Here is a 15,296-nt window from a genome sequence, read left to right on the forward strand (position 1 = left end):
TAGTTGGACACACAGTTTTGTAATTTGTAATTGTGTAATGATAAAAAGTAACATGAGCAGTACAAATAATTATTATTCATCAATGATTGACTAGGACCCCAAATGTCACCCAAAAATAAATCTTGGCACATGCTATAGCATTATGAAAGTGGGAAAACAAAATAGAGGAAAATCGAATATAATTAGCGTTGGTCTATTATTAAATTACTTGGTACAATAATCTGGCAAAAGATAAATAAAATTACTTCGTATATTTTACATAATTACCAAAAATTAGACAAAAAAAATAGATGAGAGGAAATAATAAGGTAACGAGAAATGTATAAAAGTGAAAAAAACAGCGAAACTGAGGTGTGAAGGAACTGTAGCAATCAATGGTGTGGGCGCTTTGAACTTAACTTCCCCTTTAACAATATCACTCTGTTTCTCTATTTTGTTTTGAACTTACCCCTTCTTAACAATGGCGTTTTGACGACCTCTCTCATCTCTCTCTCTCGCAATCCCTAGAAGACCCAAATAAACCCCCTAATTTCTCTTTAATTTCATGTTGATTTGCCTCAAATATACTTTTTCATTGTTGCTGAAGAACCAAATAAACACCTCTTTCTTAGCTCCTCCTGAGTAGGATACGCCAAAGATATCCTCGTTTATCGCCCTTATTTTCAGGGATTTGATTCAGTTGAAAAGAGATTCCCTTTTTCGATTCCTCTTATAATAATAATCATCCTCCGAGATTCTCTCTCTATCAATTTCTCTAGTCTATCTGGAGTTATTAGTTTGTTTCTTTTGGATCTCTGATTAGTTGATTAGTGGAACGCTAAAAAAGATTCCAACTTTATTTAGTGTGATCTATCGGGTGGGGTTTGATTTAGAGGATCAAAAAAATGACTGTGGAGGAAGTTAGTGGCGACGGTTCTGCGTGGAGTAGGGAAGATGATATTGCGTTCGAGAGAGCTCTTGCTAGTTACACAGATGAATCAGAGGAAAAGTGGGAGAAGATTGCTGCGGATGTTCCAGGGAAAAGTGTCCAGCAGATTAAAGAGCATTACGAGCTTTTAGTTGAAGATGTTAGTAGGATCGAATCAGGATGTGTCCCACTTCCTTCTTACCGTGGTTATCCTCTTGAGGATGCTGGTGGTTGTGACGATGGAGGAGGAGGGAGCAGTAAGAAAGGAGGTGGCAACAACAGTCATGATCAGGGAAGCAAAGCAAAGGCTGATCAAGAACGACGAAAGGGTATTGCCTGGTCCGAGGATGAGCACAGGTGTGAGATCCTTTTTGTTTTATTTATTCTGCTAATTATGTTTATGCTTCTTCTCAATCCTTTAGTATTTTTTCTTGATTAAGATCAAGAACATTAATCCTTTAGGCATATCCTCTGGATGTCAATTTTCTTGTGAACCTAGAGCAAGTTAGATTTTTTTTGGAATTTATAGTGCTTAGAAGCAAGACCTTTACCGGAACTCTTAGATTCTTGGTTTTAGTTTCTAGGGGGGGACTTACCCAAGGTAAACTAACTCTAGAGGATGCTTCCTAAATTCTCATGATTTCTAAGGCTCTGCTATTAGTGAAAGTGTAACTTTGCATGGGTGGGGAAAAAGAAAGATGTCCTCATAAATTATCATTACCTCCCTGTCTTAACTGCTATATCATTACATCCACCATGTTAGAGATGATGGGGAGATAGCTATCTAACCTCTGGGACCATTTTGACCATCTTTTCCACCACTTGATGAAGCTAGATGCTGTTTATTATGCTGAAACCTTGAGAAAAAGGATAGTTAGTTGGTCCACCTCCGTTATTGTATAACCCCACTTTCCTTTTTGAAAAGGAATCACCGGACTGTTTTTTTCCACTAGCAAAAAAAATGGAAAATTGGAAGTGGGTTTAACAGTGAAGTTGATCTTTCTTTTGTTGAAATGTCCTGCTGTGAGAGTTTAATTTTTACACAAGACAAAACCGTTTATGTGTGTTTTCATGTTTGATACTTATGCAAGCTCTTGTGTGGTTCCTTTAGCAAGCTCTTGTGTGTTTTCTTGTTTGATACTTATGACCAGAAAGATTCTGTCTTTTTGTGTATGCAATGATTCTGATGAACTAATGGGGTTGTCTCTTCTGTGTTGCAGGTTATTTCTTCTTGGTTTGGATAAGTATGGGAAAGGTGATTGGCGTAGCATTTCTCGTAACTTTGTGGTAACAAGAACACCGACCCAAGTCGCCAGCCATGCTCAGAAGTATTTCATTCGTCTAAACTCAATGAACAAAGACAGAAGACGATCAAGCATTCATGACATTACTAGTGTTGGCGACGCAGATGTCTCAACGCCACAAGGACCGATCACTGGTCAGAACAACAACACCACCACCGGTTCTGCTCCTGTTGCTGGAGGAGGAAACAAATCAGTCAAGCAAGCCGCCTCCCAACCACCACCTGGACCTCCTATGTATGGAACACCAACCGTAGGTCAACCGGTAGGTGGACCATTGGTCTCAGCAGTTGGAACACCTGTGAACCTCCCAGCTCCTCCTCACATGGCTTATGGAGTCCATGCTGCTTCAGTCCCTGGCTCAGTGGTTCCTGGTGCACCAATGAACATGGCTCAGATGCCGTACACCATGCCGAGGACACCAACTGCTCATAGGTAACGTCGAAAATGCTCTCTGTTAGGTGTAAGAAAGTTGTGTAAAGGATTTAGTTAATATTCCTTGAGTGAGTTTTTTTTATTACTTAGTTTGTGAGGATTTTTACGACGTTCGAATAAGATCATATGATTTAGTTTCAGACTCAGAGAAACAAAGCAACATCTTTATATGGTTTTAACCTCTGTGAAACTTTGTTAATGTTTCGGTTTGCTCAACAGAAAGATTGTATACAAAGTAAAGTTTGATATGGAATTGAATATAAGAATGTGAAAACACTAAGTATTCAGTTCAACAGAGACTCGGTCATTGTTTCGAGTCAAAGTAACTCTTGTCTGGTTTTATTCTCCTGGTGATCTCATCAAGAACCTGATAGATCTCATAAGATCTTGGGTGTGATTTATCTTGCACAGTAAAGTTATGAACTTCAACTCCTACTTCCACAAGATAGCTATATCCAGCGGCCTTTGTCATCGTTTCCTTCTTCATCATCTTCCTCATCCTCAAAACTCCATCCCACTTCTCGTTTGCGGCATATATATTTGACATGATCACACAGTTACCTGGATTGGAAGGTTCAAGCTTGAACAGTGCCTCGCTTGCTATCTCTGCTATCTCAACATTGCCATGGAAACTACAAGCCCCCAAAAGGGTTCCCCAAACGACAGCATCTGGCTTCATCGGCATTGTTCTGATGAGATCATAGGCTTCTTGCAGCTTCCCAACACGCCCCAAGAGATCGATCACGCATCCGTAGTGCTCTAGCTTTGGGGAAATCTTGTGAACTTCTTCCATGGACTTGAACAACTCTTTGCCCTTCTCCACCATCCCACCATGAACACAAGCTAGCAGCAACCCAACAAATGTCACTGCATCAGGTTTCCCTCCTTCTCGCTAAAGTAGCAACAGAGAATCATAACGTTAAAACTTTTTAAAAACCAAGTGATCAACATGACAAGAAAAAAATGCTCACCAACATTTGGGCATAAAGCTCTAATGCTTGGTCGTGTTTCCCGTGCGTAGCTAGGCTACTGATCATAGAGTTCCATGAGCACAAATTTCTCTGCTTTCCAATCTCATCGAATATACATTTAGCTACATCTATCATTCCACATTTTGAGTACATCTCTAGCGTAGCATTACTAACGTAAATGTTATCAAAGAACCCGTTATCTCTAGCATATCTCTCTAACCTTCTCCCAATCTCCAATTCTCCTAGATTCGCACAAGCGGGGAGAACACTAGTTACAGTTACATGGTTAGGCTTCAAAGATTTATCTTTCTCCATACACAAAAACATCGTTAAAGCTTTAGCGTAGTTCCCGTTCTGACAAAACCCAGATATAACACTGGTCCACGAGATCACATTCTTACACGGCATCGAATCAAACAGCTCCATCGCCGCCTTCATATCACCCTGGCTTTTGTAAACCGTGATCATCGCGTTCCACACAGGTACATCTCGGTTAGGCATTTCGTCGAACACCCTGCGCGCACAACACAAAGCTCCCACCTTTGCGTATCCAGTGATTAAAGCAGTGCAGCAGAAGGAATCAGACTCAAACCCAGATCTAATAAACTGCGAATGAAGCATCCGTAACGTTCGAACCGACGACATCGAAGCGGAAGCGGCGAAAACGAAATTGAAAGTGTGGTGATTTGGTCGGAGGCCATCGATGGAGAGGAGATTGAAGAGGGAGATAGATTCATGAGGCTGGTCGTGAGCGGAGTATGCTTGAATCAGCTTGTTATAGAGAAAGATACAAGGGCTACGGTGATGATCGAAGAGTTTTCGGGCGTAGACAAGGTTAGGAGGAACACGGAGCAATCGTTGTAAGAGATCTTTGGTTTCGTCTAGGCCAGTTTTGAGACAGTGCGCGTGGAGCTGTTTGATCTGATTCATCCCCACGCGCCTACACTTCCCGCGTAATCAGTGTTGAACTTTTATTGTTTTTTCTATCGTATTGACGCTGACGTAATGTAATTGGGCTCATAAAAGATTTAAAAGTACGGCCCATATAGTAAAGATATGTTTCGACAAAATTTTGAGCTCTTTATTTATGGTTTTCAAAAAATAATCATTATTATAAATTGGATAGAGATCTGATCAATGTTATATTATTTTTTCACAGTATTATATCCTATTATCAATTATTATCTCCAGATTTTTTCCTAAAAGTATCTCTCAAATATTCTTTTGCTCATTTTTTAAATGGTATATTTAGATAGCATACTAATCCTCATAAAATGTGACATGTACCTGTCCTAATGGTTTGGATTCTGAATAGGCTGGAAAATTTCAAAATCAGAAAATAATATTGACATTTGATTCTTTATCAAAAAGATTCCTATTAAATAATCTATAAATTGAGTCTATTGTTCTTTGATTATGAGTATTCTTTACATTAATAATATAATGGATTTCACTAAGAGAATTTTGATGGTGTTTGCTCTTACCATTATGTTGGGCATTTCTTTTGTTCAGTGTCGTCAAAATCAGGAACTCATGTCTTGTAAGATTTGGTTATAACTGTTTTTTATGGTGATTTGCTATTGTGAATTGTTCTAAATATATACTTTTTGTTTGTTTAGGGTCCGGAAAAAAATTTACTCAATGTTTCGACTCAGGTCCATGTCGAAAAGGGTTGCTGAAATGCATTGAGTTCTGCTCCTCGATGGGGACTGCAAATGGACAATGCAATAGTGAAAACATATGTTGTTGCATTCATTAGTGTTTCACTAAAGTCTGAAACAACGTTGCATTTTAACTATGAAAGAGAACGTCCTTGTTACGATTATTGTATTCCAACTTTTTATTTGTAGATGACATATTGTCATGTGCTGATAAATGTATGATGGTTACTATATTTTCTTTTTGCTCAGCATCAATTTTCATAAACTAAAGTGTGAATACAAGATCTCAACAACAAGAGATTTTAACCTAACATATAATCAACGGGGATCTAATATCACTTAAGAACACTAAGATAGAGTCGATATAGTTTTTACTATAATGAAAATAAATTCATCTCACTCACTCGGTTGTTACCTGAGAGTTAGAGATAATCACAACTATTTTTGTTTTGGTCATTTCTAGTTGGCACAAAAATTTGCCCAACGAGCTGTGGTGTTTCATTATTCGACGGATTCCTTGATCTAGAACATCGAAAGAGGGTTTGTATCTTGGCTTTGCTGAACAGGATCCGAGGCTTAGAAACAAGTGTTCCAAATTTGGATCAAGTAGCTGGATTATTCACCACACTTCCTTGGCAGCTAGAGATCATACCAGACAATGCAGGAAATTGGCTATTTTTCAAGACACCACCATCTCGCTACACATCGATGAACAGTGATAGTAACCGGGCCATCTGGTGAAAAAAAATATCCAATCCAAAGTATTGGTTTCAAAAGCTTTGAGCATCCATATATTACGTACCAAATATTTCTGATGGAGAATGGTGATGACCATCACGCGTGGATTCTGCACAATATCTGTCTTAATGATTTGGATTCTTTCTAAGCTGGAAAAATTCAAAACTGGAAATAATATTTATATTTGATTCTTTATAAAAAAGACTTATTAAATAATCTATTAATTGAGTCTATTGTTCTTTGATTATGAACATTCTTTACATTAATAATATAATGGATTTCACTAAGAGAATTTTGGTGGTATTTGCTCTAACCATTATGTTGGGTATCTCTTCTGTTCAGTACCGTCAAAATCCGTAACTCATATCTTGTAAGATTTGGTTATAACTGCTTTTTGGTGATTTACTATTGTGAATTATTCTAAATATTATTAGATTTTGGTTTTTGTTTTTCAAACTAAAATAAATTATTAATAATAACATACATTTTTTTAAAACCATAAAAAGTTCTATTGTTATCACTGAAAATAAATAAATTTTATATAAAAAGTTATATTAATATAATATAATATATATATATATATTATTAAATAAAACTTATAGCTAGAGTTTAAAATACATTTCATTTTATATCTCATGAAAATACAAAATTAATAGTTAAAATTTTGAAACAAACTACATAAATTTAGTTATATTTTTTAAATATGGTAAAACTGAAGAACTTTATTCAGTTCAAATATTACAAAATAAAAATGCAATAACTGGATTTCAAATACATTTAATTCTAGACAACTAATAGCTATAATTTATTTAAAAAAATAAAATAACTACTTTACAGATGGTAAAAATACATGAAGTTATGTAATTCAATTACTAACAAAACATGTAAACTTTACATAAGTAAATTTAAAATAATTAGATTTTATTGGCAAGTTTAAAAATTGTTGTTAATATGTACTCTATATGTTAAACAAATGTTTTATGCTTAAACTTCTTTTTTATAGTAGTTATCATTTTATTTATTTTATACTTTATTAATGCATAATATAGCAGAAATAATCATTTAAAGGGAAAAATATGAAAAACCACGCAAGTTTTCTCTTGCTTTGACCAGAGTAAATTAGTAGGTTATATAAGTGCTCTAATTCTAATATACAAATAGATAAAACTTTATATCTCGATGGGTAAGAGTTTGCCAAATTTACATGAGGTGCTCGGATCAAATATTATACCTGTTTTGGTGAAACATATGAGTCAAGTTTTTTGGTAACTTGACAACGAATGAGTAAAGCTATACTATAGTTAGAGAACAGTCATATAGGCTCTATAAGTAATATATATTGACCACTATCATCAGTGGGTTTTTTTTTTTGACAAAAATCTTTTGCTTAATAGAAATAATACAATGTTCTATCCCCTAGAAAGCAGCATGAGAAAAAAAACATAATAATATCATACTTGACTCATCATGGACTAGAGGAAAATAGAGAGAGCTTGTACATAAAGATTACTTCCGTGTCATTGCTCAACGGCTATGTTTCTTAACGGTGGGGAAACGGTTTGACCATCGAGAGTATCCTGCGGTTATGATTTCCAGAAGATCAGCATTATCCGACATATCCTGGCTCGAAGAGGATAAGCTCCTAGCAATGAATCTGGCCAAACTATCCAAGGCAACAACTGAAACTAGCCTGCTTGAGTAGAGCATCCTTCTGATGTGAAATCGAAAATCAGAGAACAGATGCTTGCAGCCACCATTGGTACCGATGGATCCTTAGTACCATCCGCCCAATGCGCCAAGGCTTCCAAAAGACAGGAAAACGTAGACAACTCCGGCGAGAATCTGATTTACTCCCTCTTCAGAAGAAGATTCATGACGGTATCACAAGCCAGGAAGATGCTTCCATTGTCCTCACCATTCTGACCATCGGACCGGATCAGCTTTACTAGGCATCCCATGACCGCTACATAGCCTCTTGAAGCAGCCAAGAGTTTACTTCCTTCAGCCTTCATTGTTATCTGGCAAAGCATTGGGAGCAGGAAGCAGGTTGACATATAATCCAGAAGTTCTTGGACCTGCTCTTTGCATGCATCAGGAGTTTCAGCAAGATAGCTCCCAATCACTCGCACAGATGCAAGACGATCATTTCCTCTCTTCTTTCCATGTTCCTTCGCATCTTTCAGATACTCAGAGCACCACTCCTACTGTCTCGTTAAGCGTCTTAATCACCTTGAGGAAGACAGGTTCATCACTTAGCGCCCCTTCATTTTCACCAACGGTTGATATATACTTGATGATCTTTTCCACCAACGAAAATGCGATAGCGAGATAACGTTGCTTCAAGAGATGCTCTTCAACAGTTGAACTAGGAGCTTCATATTTCACGTATGCAAGTTCATTGGACAAAACAGAAATCTCGACAACGATAAACAAAAATAATAATGTCACAATAACCAAAGTGTGAAACAATAATGTATGATGGTTACTTTATAAAACTTTTATATCTTAACTATATCGTATAAGCTTAAAACAACACTTCTAAAGTAGAACAAAGAAATTAAAATTGATTTGGAAAATTAAAAAAAAAAGCTTATTTTAGTTTGTTTTCTTGTCATCTTCTTGGTCAGTGATCTTCTTCGGATCAACAGACTCATCCTCACCTCCAAAACCAAACTCGTTGACACGTGTTTTGTCCACAGGATAAACCCATCTCTGGTACAAGTATATCAAGAATATCACATCTGCAGCAACACCACCACCACATTTAGATCATCATCAGTTTTTTTCTTCTTTTGTCAATTCCAAAACTATCAAAAGAGGCATGAATCAACAAAATCTCAGAGAAAGATTGATTTGTATTATTTTACCATCTCGGAAGACAGAAAGACGGTGCAGCATTGGCATTTTGATGACAAAAGCAAAGAGATCGTCGATGATGGTGTTGAGGAACTTATAAGTCATTTGCCTCCATGGTAGATGCGCTACTGACTTTAGCTTATAGTTGATGAACAACTGAGGACACATCATTATGAACCTACAAAAAAAAAAAAACACAAACATTGATTTCACATCAAAAGAATCAAAACACATGAGAGTTTTGAACTGGTGTAAGAGAAATTTTGAAGTGTTTTTTGTTTACCAAACATGTAGACGCAGCTCGTTAGTGAAGATAGTATCCATGAGTACCAGCTCTTGTGTCGTTCGTAGGCTAGTGAATATATGGCGAATCCCGCGACAAGGAGGAGAAGTACATAGGATAAGAATTTAATGGCCATATCATCGTACTCCTTGGTTTTGTTTCTCGCATAGGATTCACGATCGTGGAACCTCAATCTTGGAATCATTCCACTTCGATCAACCTGTAAAAAGTTGAAATATCAGAATGAAAGTGTCACTTGCTGATTTTTCTAGTTTAATGTTATTAGATGGCACCTACCTCTATGCGCATGGCTTTCCCTATTTTCCAGAACTCAATGCAGACGCCAACTCCAGAGCTAGCCAGTATCATCCATGACGTGTCGTTGTCAAGCAGGTAGAGGAAGATGATGAACTGACAGATGAAGTTGAGTACAACAGACTTTGCAGACAGTCCTTCCATAGATTTGTTCTTGTTCCAAAACTGGATATCTGCAGGGAAAGTAATCAGACAATTAGATTAAGCTAATATCAAAAGGATATTAGCTTTGTGTATTTGGCGTTTTACCATTTTTGAATGCAAGGAAGTCAAATACAGAATGCAGCATCGAAACACACATTGTGATGCCCAACAGATAGGGATTGCCTTCCAAAAACACCCTCTGCAAGTATTTATAAACCACCAAAAAAAAAAAAACTACGCTCAAATCTTAGTATATAAGACAATGAAGCTAACTGAGCATAAAGGAACAGAATCAACTACCTTTAGTTCGTCGGATTCACCATCAAGCATGCTTCCATAGCTACGATGAACCTGGAAGACTGTTCAATCTGCTCAAATAGCTGCCACTTTGTCATGCTTATGGGGCTTACTTCTATGTTAAGTGGTAGCTCTGAGACTGTCTCATTGATTGCAATCAGCTTGTCCCTTAGCAGCCAAAACTCGTTGAAGAACACCGTAGGGTAGTAGTTCACTGTAGTAGGTTCTACTTGTATGTCTGCCAATAACGTTAAGGAAAGCAAAAAAAAATGTTCTTTACGAGTTTGACTCAACTTATACAACAAAAAAAATTGTCATGGAAGATGAAACATGCAGCGGGACACATGTCTAGTGCCTTCAAATGATAAAAGAAACATGTGCCAAGGATACAAGGAGCAATATTTGGTGGTACACCATGCTGTGGATATCTGTGAGTAAAATTGAAGATAATTAGCAAATGCCTTATAAATTCATTATTTTCATTTACCAATTATCAGAAGAACGAAGTTACCGAGTAAAGTCATCGACTAGGTTAATGGTGACATTAGGTTTCCAGTAGGATATCCATTCCACAGGGCCCTCATCCTTCAGTTCCGAGTCATGACCATCATCAACCTCCTGCGAAGTCTGCTTTGTGTTGTTAGTTCATAAGAATGTGTGCCAATAACACAAGGCTTCATAATACATTAAAAAAAACAAAAAAATCCTTATCCAAAAGGTTTCTCTAGATTTCACACACCTCAACTTTTGCCTTGGATTCAGCAGAATCATCTTTAGGATTCCCAACAGACTCTTCTTCTTATCCGCTTTCTCTTTGGCAAGTAAGTCGCAACAGCTGAAACAGTAAAAAAAAAAGAGAGTTGTCTAACGTAATGCCAACATTAAAGAATCTAACTTATCAACTCTTGTTAATTAAAAGGAACCGTTCAGTCTTACGATGCGTCCTGCCGAAGCAGTTAAGAGGTTGGTACTTCAGGATCGTTAGGATCTATAGGGAAACCAGATCGAGCAAAGAAGACATGAGCATAGAGACTTCCATTATTCTTCAGTGCCTGCAACCACAAAACATCTCAGACACAACGGAACACTAGTTAATATATATCAATTAAACTCAAAGGAAGCAAATTGAAATTAAAGAGAGAAAATAACTAACCTCGGATGGGTAGTACTTCATTGAAAAGGTCCTAGTGCTCTCAGGCTTCCACACAGCATAAGGAATGTTGGTCTCGTGCCAAACAAGCGCACCATCATTGCTAAAGTCATTGAATTTATCATTCTTCTCCGACAGATAAAACCACATATCCTGTTTTGTCGGAAAAAAAACGAATATACACTTTATTAGAACCTCGAAGCGAGAGAGAGAGAGAGAGAGAAGGGAATCGAATTGGAGAAACCGTACCAAGGGCTCGCCTTTGTGAAAGAGATTGGACATGAGATGAGGAGGAGCAGAGAAGGATCCACTGGTTTTTGTTTCGGCGAGAAGAACTTTGAAGCGAAGTAGCAGAAGACGGCGATTCTTATGATTCCTGTTATACTCTGCCCAAACCCACCACCACCTCCTTGTCGCTGCTGCTGTTGCTGACCATCAGCGCCTGCTGCCGTTTCAGCTATGGCCGCTGGCGACGCCATAAATTCGCAGAAGAGATGCTTTGCGAATCAAAGCACTTAAAACTTTACTGACGACGAGATGTGGAAAGCAGAGTCTAGAGAGATTACTTAAGGACGTTCCTAGATCTTAAACCGAACGGTCGGTCGGTATTTATTTTATGTTTTTATCTTGGGAGAATTACCAATTGTGACTCAAAACTTGGAGTCAAACCCAAAAGAGTACCCCAACTTGGGTCAAAGGCAAAAGTAACTTAAAAGGCTATTGAAATTACAACTATCTCCTTGTGAACAAACAAAAAAACGGATTTTTTTTTTACGTTTCTACCCCTCGCAAGTCGTCTGTAAACAGACGACTTGAAAATAAGTCGTCCAGACGACTTTAAGTTAAGTCGTCTGGACAGTTATTCTTAAACATAATTTAAAAATTTTGTAAAAATATTTTGATAAGTGAAAATTTGGAATTATGTAATTAACATATGTCTTAAGAGATATAAATTAATATATAACAAATTTCAATTGTTTTCAGCCCAGATGAGTGAAAGTAGTGAGTCATGATATTCTTTAGTTTATGTTTCATCAACATATGTTGTAGTATTGTATGTGTTCTTAGGGTTAGATTTTGGAAAGCATTAAAACCGTTTTTGAAAATTTTTAAAATTACCTAGGCGTGTTCGTTTCTGTGTATAGTAAACACTATTGAAGTATAATTTGATTTTATAACGTGGTTAGTAAGTTAATTTAGTCATTTTAGTTTAGGGGTTCATTTTAGGGTATTGGACGACTTAATATTTAGTCTTCTGTTCCAGACGACTAAATATTAGGTCGTCTGATGTACATTATCAGCCAGAATAAGTCGTCTAAACCGGACCAAACCTTAAAGTTTACCAATGTACTTTTAAAGCTAACCGGATTATTTACCCAATATATAAAGGTGATTTTTTTTTTTTTTTTTTTCATTTTCCGCGAACAGAAACCCTAACAGTTCTCTCTCACCGGCGATATCAAAGGCGATTCGAATTCCCACTATTTCCGAACAACCATCGTTCTCAACGTCGGCTATCTATCTCACTTCATTCTCACCGTTGTCGCCGCAGCTTCTTCTAACCCTAGCGCCGCCGATTCCTCTAAACCCTAGCGCCCCCGCTTCCACTATTTCCGAACAAACCGTCGCCCTCGCCACCGTGCTCACCAACGTTCTCACCGCCGCTTACTCTAACACTAGCTAGCACCGCCGTTTCTTCTAAACCCTAGCGCCGCCGCTTCTTCTAAACCCTAGCGCCGCCGCTTCTTCTCTGTAAACCGTAGCGCCGTTTCTCTGTAAACCCTAACGCCGGTAAGTCATCAAATCGTGGAAAAGATGAACATAAAACGTTGTCTCTTTCAATTTACTCATTCTCACCGTTTCACGTTTATTTTTTTCAGATCTATAACCACAATGACGAGTACTCGAACTCCTTCTGCGACTAATCAGGTCCGCTTGAAATTTTTCTACTGGAAGACTTGTAAGTAAGTCGTCTGGAAAGTCTTCAACTGGACGACTTAGTACGTCCATTTGGAAGACTTTCCAGACGACTTAAATATAAGTCGTCAACTAAGTCGTCCAGTTGGACGACTTTCTAGACGACTTATATTTAAGTCGTCTACTAAGTCGTCTGGAGTAACAATTAAGGCCGTGATTGATTTAGCTTGTGTTCTGACTTCTATTGTTGTCTTTGATTATTTTGCAGACAAAAAGGATGGATATTCCAGAACTCCCCCGTAGGTTATACACATTAGGGGAAGAGCCAGAACCCCACAATAGCATTTCGTATCATACGGATAACACGAAGTTGCATACTGCTCTTAGGGAAGCTCTCACTGATGCTGAATTTGAAGAGCTCAAGGAGTCGAGATTGGGAGTTTTCATCAAGTTCAAGGAGCAGGGATTTGGTTGGGCTTCAAGGCTGGTTCACCACTTGCTCGGTTTAAAGCTGGACATTAAGAAGAAGTACGAGATGTGGTGTCTCGTTGGTCCAGAACCTGCGAGGTTTTCACTGTTAGAGTTTGAAAACATCACTGGTCTAAACTGCGACTACATCGAGGACCTTGAGACACCAGAATGTGAAGTTACCCACAGATGGTTTCTTTCTGGAGATGATGGGAGTTCATCGGGAAGCTGGGCCAAGTACTGATCAGATAATAGCAGCACTGAAGAGATGCGGGGATTGGTCCAGGGAAGATCGCAAGCGACTCGCGTACCTTTCCATCTTCACTGGATTCATTGAAGGGAAAAAGTTCTCAAGCGCTACACGAGCTACTCTCGCAAGGCTAGTGATGGATTTAGAAAGGTTTGAGAATTATCCATGGGGGAGAGTCGCGTTTAAGGTGCTGATGGACTCTTTGTGGAACAAAGATATTACTGGCTGTTACACCGTGGATGGCTTTATACAAGTTCTTCAGGTCTGGGCGTACGAAGCTATTCCGGGATTGGGTGCTAGTATTGGTCTACCCAGAGCAAACAGTCCGTCTCCACCGATTCTGGCTTACGACGGCAGCAGAGGCCGCAGATTCATGAAGCTGCTATCTTGAGTCAGGTACCTTTCCATCTTCACTTAATTAAGTCGTCCGGAAGGTCTTCCCCTGGACCGACTTAGTAGACGACTTATTATAAAGTCGTCTGGAAGGTCTTCCGCTGGACGACTTAGTAGACGACTTATTATAAGTCGTCTGGAAGGTCTTCCAGCTGGACGACTTAGTAGACGACTTATTATAAGTCGTCTGGAAGGTCTTCCAGCTGGACGACTTAGTAACGACTTACTTATTATAAGTCGTCTGGAAGGTCGTCCAGCTGGACGACTTGTAGACGACTTATAATAAGTCGTCTGGAAGGTCGTCCAGCTGGACGACTTAGTTGACGACTTATAATTAAGTCGTCTATTTAGTATTTTGTTTCAAATATCTAACTCGATTCTTCTTCTATTTACTGCAGACGCGTGATCAACTTTGTTGAGAAGGACATTAGTGAAATGTGGCCAAAATGGGACTCTGAGGTTGAGACGTGCCCGCGGAGAACATCATTAAGTGATGTGATCGGGACCGTGGAAGTGGAACCATGGATTGCTGGAAGTCACTGGTACAAAACCCAAGTTTTGTGACTCCATCGAAAAGAGCCAAAGAGAATGGTTTGTGGAGGAGGTGGAGGAAGACAATCAGAGACCTCGGAAGAAAGCTCGTAAAGAGGCTCCTAAAGAGGCTCCTAAAGAGGCTAGAGAAGAGGCTCCTACAGAGGCTACAGAAGAGGCTACAGAAGAGGCTAGAGAAGAGGCTAGTTTGGGTGACCAGAGAGGAGTTAGAAAACATGTTCAAGGACTTAGGTGACATGATGAAAGAGGGGTTTAAGAAGTGCATCAGGGAGATTAGGAAGATCTCCGATAGATTGGAAGCTGTGGAGAAGAAGGTTGGTGTCACCAATCAGGCTACCCCTCAAGCCCCAGAAACCGGGGTTAGTAAAAAAACACCCTACCCACAACCCCAGAAACCGGGGCAGTAACAAACAGACTACTCCTCAAAAGGATCAGCCTCCACTTCAAACCAATCATCCTACTCCTCCCACCAGACAGCCTGCTCCTCAAAAGGCAAAGCCTACTCCTCAAAAAGGCGAAACAGCCTGCCTCTCACTCAACAGCCTGCTCCTCAAACTAAACAGCCTGCTCCTCAAACGAAACAGCCTGCTCCTCAAACTAAACAGCCTGCTCCTCAGACGAAACAGCCCTGCTCCTCAACGAAAAAGCCTTCTCCACA

At 38.8% G+C, this 15,296-nt stretch overlaps 3 protein-coding genes across 3 annotated transcripts; 1 reads left to right on the plus strand and 2 right to left on the minus strand.

The window, feature by feature from the left end:
- Positions 1–355: 355 nt before the first annotated feature.
- Positions 356–2,891, plus strand: LOC108818194 (transcription factor SRM1). The gene is made up of 2 exons (XM_018591091.2): positions 356–1,264; positions 2,128–2,891. The coding sequence occupies exons 1-2, from the start codon at positions 885–887 to the stop codon at positions 2,645–2,647; spliced, it is 900 nt and encodes a 299-aa protein (XP_018446593.1). The 5' UTR covers positions 356–884; the 3' UTR covers positions 2,648–2,891.
- LOC130498003 (pentatricopeptide repeat-containing protein At5g08510) lies at positions 2,791–4,567 on the minus strand. Its single transcript, XM_056991330.1, has 2 exons — positions 3,615–4,567; positions 2,791–3,535 (listed from the first exon to the last, which is right to left on the minus strand). Exons 1-2 carry the CDS (start codon positions 4,542–4,544, stop codon positions 2,948–2,950), a joined length of 1,518 nt encoding a protein of 505 aa, XP_056847310.1. The 5' UTR covers positions 4,545–4,567; the 3' UTR covers positions 2,791–2,947.
- Positions 4,568–8,489: 3,922 nt separating this feature from the next.
- Positions 8,490–11,615, minus strand: LOC130497994 (uncharacterized). Its single transcript, XM_056991313.1, is given in 16 exon segments — positions 8,490–8,754; positions 8,881–9,048; positions 9,153–9,372; positions 9,450–9,640; positions 9,717–9,810; positions 9,912–9,970; positions 9,973–10,146; positions 10,299–10,336; positions 10,420–10,526; positions 10,648–10,699; positions 10,701–10,743; positions 10,845–10,878; positions 10,880–10,960; positions 11,062–11,211; positions 11,308–11,358; positions 11,361–11,615. Coding segments are annotated over 16 exon segments (1,785 nt in total). The 5' UTR covers positions 11,538–11,615; the 3' UTR covers positions 8,490–8,608.
- Positions 11,616–15,296: the final 3,681 nt, after the last annotated feature.

This window comes from Raphanus sativus, chromosome 7, assembly GCF_000801105.2.
Source record: "Raphanus sativus cultivar WK10039 chromosome 7, ASM80110v3, whole genome shotgun sequence".
NCBI classification, from domain to species: domain Eukaryota; kingdom Viridiplantae; phylum Streptophyta; class Magnoliopsida; order Brassicales; family Brassicaceae; genus Raphanus; species Raphanus sativus.